This window comes from Propithecus coquereli, unplaced genomic scaffold, assembly GCF_000956105.1.
Source record: "Propithecus coquereli isolate 6110/MARCELLA unplaced genomic scaffold, Pcoq_1.0 Scaffold22, whole genome shotgun sequence".
In the NCBI taxonomy this organism is placed as follows: Eukaryota; Metazoa; Chordata; class Mammalia; order Primates; family Indriidae; genus Propithecus; species Propithecus coquereli.
In genome coordinates, this window is record NW_012147189.1 from 6,232,559 (window position 1) to 6,236,399 (window position 3,841).

Here is a 3,841-nt window from a genome sequence, read left to right on the forward strand (position 1 = left end):
TCAAGAAGATTAAATGGTGACTCCTATTTAGGAAGCAGAACTGCTGGTCTTTCACAAGATGAAGATAAGTGCCTCTAGAGGGAAGCTCCTTGGATCTGGTAGGTGGGAACCTTTGGTGAGAAGCTCAAGTATTGATGTGATACTCACATGTGCTATGTCATCTAGGTTCACCAAGACTGACCCACCTGATCAGCATTAGCTCCCAATGTTTCCTAACTTCTGCTTTGATTTTCTAGTTTATCACAACCTTACCTAGCTGAATTCTATGTACACTTCCAAATAAAGCATGTCTTAAGTTCATTTGATTTTGCTGGTACATTTCTGGTTTAATTCCTGGATTCTAATCTTAATTGCCTTAAAAATGTTCTCCTCCCCGTCCTTGCCTCCGGTGCACATTAAAGATCCAAAATCATGACTGACTCCAAGTACTTCACAACCAATAAAAAAGGAGAAATCTTTGAATTAAAAACTGAACTCAACAAGGAAAAGAAAGAAAAGAGGAAGGAGGCTGTGAACAAAGTGATTGCTGCTATGACTGTAGGGAAGGATGTTAGTTCTCTCTTTCCAGATGTGGTGAACTGTATGCAGACCGACAAGCTGGAACTAAAGAAGCTTGTGTATCTCTACCTGATGAACTATGCCAAGAGTCAGCCAGACATGGCCATCATGGCTGTCAACGGCTTTGTGAAGGACTGTGAAGATCCTAATCCTTTGATTCGGGCCTTGGCAGTCAGAACCATGGGATGCATCCGGGTGGACAAAATTACAGAATATCTCTGTAATCTCTGTGAGCCCCTCCTCAAGTGCTTGAAGGATGAAGACCCCTATGTTCGGAAAACAGCAGCAGTCTGTGTGGCAAAAGTCCATGATATCAATGTCCAAATGGTAGAAGATCAGGGATTTCTGGGTTCTCTGCAGGATCTCATAGCAGATTCAAATCCAATGGTGGTGGCTAATGCTGTAGCAGCATTATCTGAAATCAGTGAGTCTCATCCAAACAGAAACTTACTTGATCTGAACCCTCAGAACATTAATAAGCTTCTGACAGCCTTGAACGAGTGCACTGAGTGGGGCCAGATTTTCATCCCGGACTGCCTTTCTAATTACAACCCTAAAGATGACCGGGAGGCCCAGAGCATCTGTGAGCGGGTAACTCCCCGGCTATCTCATGCCAACTCAGCAGTGGTGCTTTCAGCAGTAAAAGTCCTAATGAAATTTCTGGAGTTGTTACCCAAGGACTCTGACTACTACAATATGCTGCTGAAGAAGTTAGCCCCTCCTCTTGTCACTTTGCTGTCTGGGGAACCAGAAGTGCAGTATGTCGCCCTGAGGAACATCAACCTAATTGTACAGAAAAGGCCTGAAATCTTGAAGCAGGAAATTAAAGTCTTCTTTGTGAAGTACAATGATCCCATCTATGTTAAACTAGAGAAGTTGGACATCATGATTCGTTTGGCATCTCAAGCCAACATTGCTCAGGTTCTCGCAGAATTGAAGGAATATGCCACAGAGGTGGATGTTGACTTTGTTCGCAAAGCTGTGCGGGCCATTGGACGATGTGCCATCAAGGTGGAGCAATCTGCAGAGCGCTGTGTAAGCACATTGCTTGATCTAATCCAGACCAAAGTAAATTATGTTGTCCAAGAGGCAATTGTCGTCATCAGGGACATCTTCCGCAAATACCCCAACAAGTACGAAAGTATCATTGCCACTCTGTGTGAGAACTTAGACTCGCTGGATGAGCCAGATGCTCGAGCGGCTATGATTTGGATTGTGGGAGAATATGCTGAAAGAATTGACAATGCAGATGAGTTACTAGAGAGCTTCCTGGAAGCTTTTCATGATGAAAGCGCCCAGGTGCAGCTCACTCTGCTTACTCCCATAGTGAAACTGTTTCTCGAGAAACCATCAGAAACACAGGAGCTGGTCCAGCAGGTGTTGAGCTTGGCAACACAGGATTCTGATAATCCTGACCTTCGAGACCGGGGCTATATTTATTGGCGCCTTCTCTCAACTGACCCTGTCACGGCCAAAGAAGTAGTCTTGTCTGAGAAGCCACTGATCTCTGAGGAGACAGACCTTATTGAGCCAACTCTGCTGGATGAGCTAATCTGCCACATTGGTTCCTTGGCCTCTGTGTACCATAAGCCCCCCAATGCTTTTGTAGAAGGAAGTCATGGAATCCATCGCAAACACTTGCCAATTCATCATGGAAACACTGATGTAGGTGACAGCCCTGTTGGTACCACCACTGCAACCAACCTGGAACAGCCTCGGGTTATCCCCTCTCAAGATGACCTTCTCGGGGATCTTTTAAACCTTGACCTTGGTCCCCCAGTCAATGTGCCACAGGTATCCTCCATGCAGATGGGAGCAGTGGATCTCTTGGGAGGAGGACTAGATAGTCTGGTGGGACAATCCTTCATTCCATCATTAGTGCCTGCAACCTTTGCTCCTTCACCTACTCCTGCTGTGGTCAGCAGTGGTCTGAATGACCTGTTTGAACTGTCCACAGGGATAGGCATGGCTCCTGGTGGATATGTGGCTCCTAAGTTTGTCTGGCTATCTGCAATAAAGGCTAAAGGCTTAGAGATTTCAGGAACATTTACTCACCGCCAAGGACACATCTATATGGAAATGAACTTCACCAACAAAGCTCTGCAGCATATGACGGACTTTGCAATCCAGTTTAACAAGAATAGCTTTGGTGTCATCCCCAGCACTCCTCTGGCCATCCATACACCACTGATGCCAAACCAGGGCATTGATGTCTCTCTGCCTCTCAACACTTTGGGCCCAGTCATGAAGATGGAACCTCTGAATAACCTGCAGGTGGCTGTGAAAAACAACATTGATGTCTTCTATTTCAGCTGTCTCATCCCACTCAACGTACTTTTTGTAGAAGATGGCAAAATGGAGTGCCAGGTCTTCCTTGCAACATGGAAGGATATTCTCAATGAAAATGAACTTCAGTTTCAGATTAAGGAATGTCATTTAAACGCTGACACTGTTTCCAGCAAGTTGCAGAACAACAATGTTTATACTATTGCCAAGAGGAATGTGGAAGGGCAGGACATGCTGTATCAATCCCTGAAGCTCACTAATGGCATTTGGATTTTGGCTGAGCTACGTATCCAGCCAGGAAACCCCAATTATACGCTGTCACTGAAGTGTAGAGCTCCTGAAGTCTCTCAATACATCTATCAGGTCTACAGCAGCATTTTGAAAAACTAATAGACTGGTCCGGTACCCTCCAGTCACCCTGTGATCGGTGCAAGCCAAGAACTCTTAACTAGAAGAAATTGTATTGCTGTGTAGACTATGAACCGAAACACACTGAGGCCACCCACCAAGGTAGTGACTAGTCTAACCTGTGCTAACATTAGGGCACAACCTGTTGGATAGTTTTAGCTTCCTGTGAACATTTGTAACCACTGCTTCAATCACCTCCCACCTCTTGCCACCCGTTGCTGCTATCTGTCCTTACTTGTGGGCTTCTCCATGCTATGCCAATGACTGGCTTTTTCTACACCCTCTTTTGAGTGTAGTTTGATATTTTGTAATCGAGGGCTCATTTCAAGAGCAGAAAAAGACAACAAATATTAAAGCAAGGAAAAGTGTCACTGAAACATAAAAAAAAAAAAAAAAATGTTCTCCTGACAAATCTGCTATTCCTGCTATCGGCTGTTCTTCTAGCAAGTTTACATGTCCTGAAAACAGTGCAAGATTTACTCAGTGCATGCAAAGGTTCTATTGCATCCACAAAACTCATGTTTCGGTATATTTTTAGAGTTCTATTTATCAAAAGTTATCAAATGAACACTTTGTTCTCTTTAGGTAT

General features: G+C 44.4%; 1 protein-coding gene across 1 annotated transcript; it reads left to right on the plus strand.

Annotated features, from left to right (window-relative positions):
• Positions 1–371: 371 nt before the first annotated feature.
• Positions 372–3,621, plus strand: LOC105810750 (AP-2 complex subunit beta). The gene has a single exon (XM_012644781.1). The coding sequence runs from the start codon at positions 412–414 to the stop codon at positions 3,232–3,234; it is 2,823 nt and encodes a 940-aa protein (XP_012500235.1). The 5' UTR covers positions 372–411; the 3' UTR covers positions 3,235–3,621.
• Positions 3,622–3,841: the final 220 nt, after the last annotated feature.

Coding starts and splice junctions, on each gene's coding strand:
- LOC105810750 (XM_012644781.1), top strand. CDS start 412: ATGACTGACTCCAAGTACTTCACAACCAATAAAAAAGGAGAAATCTTT.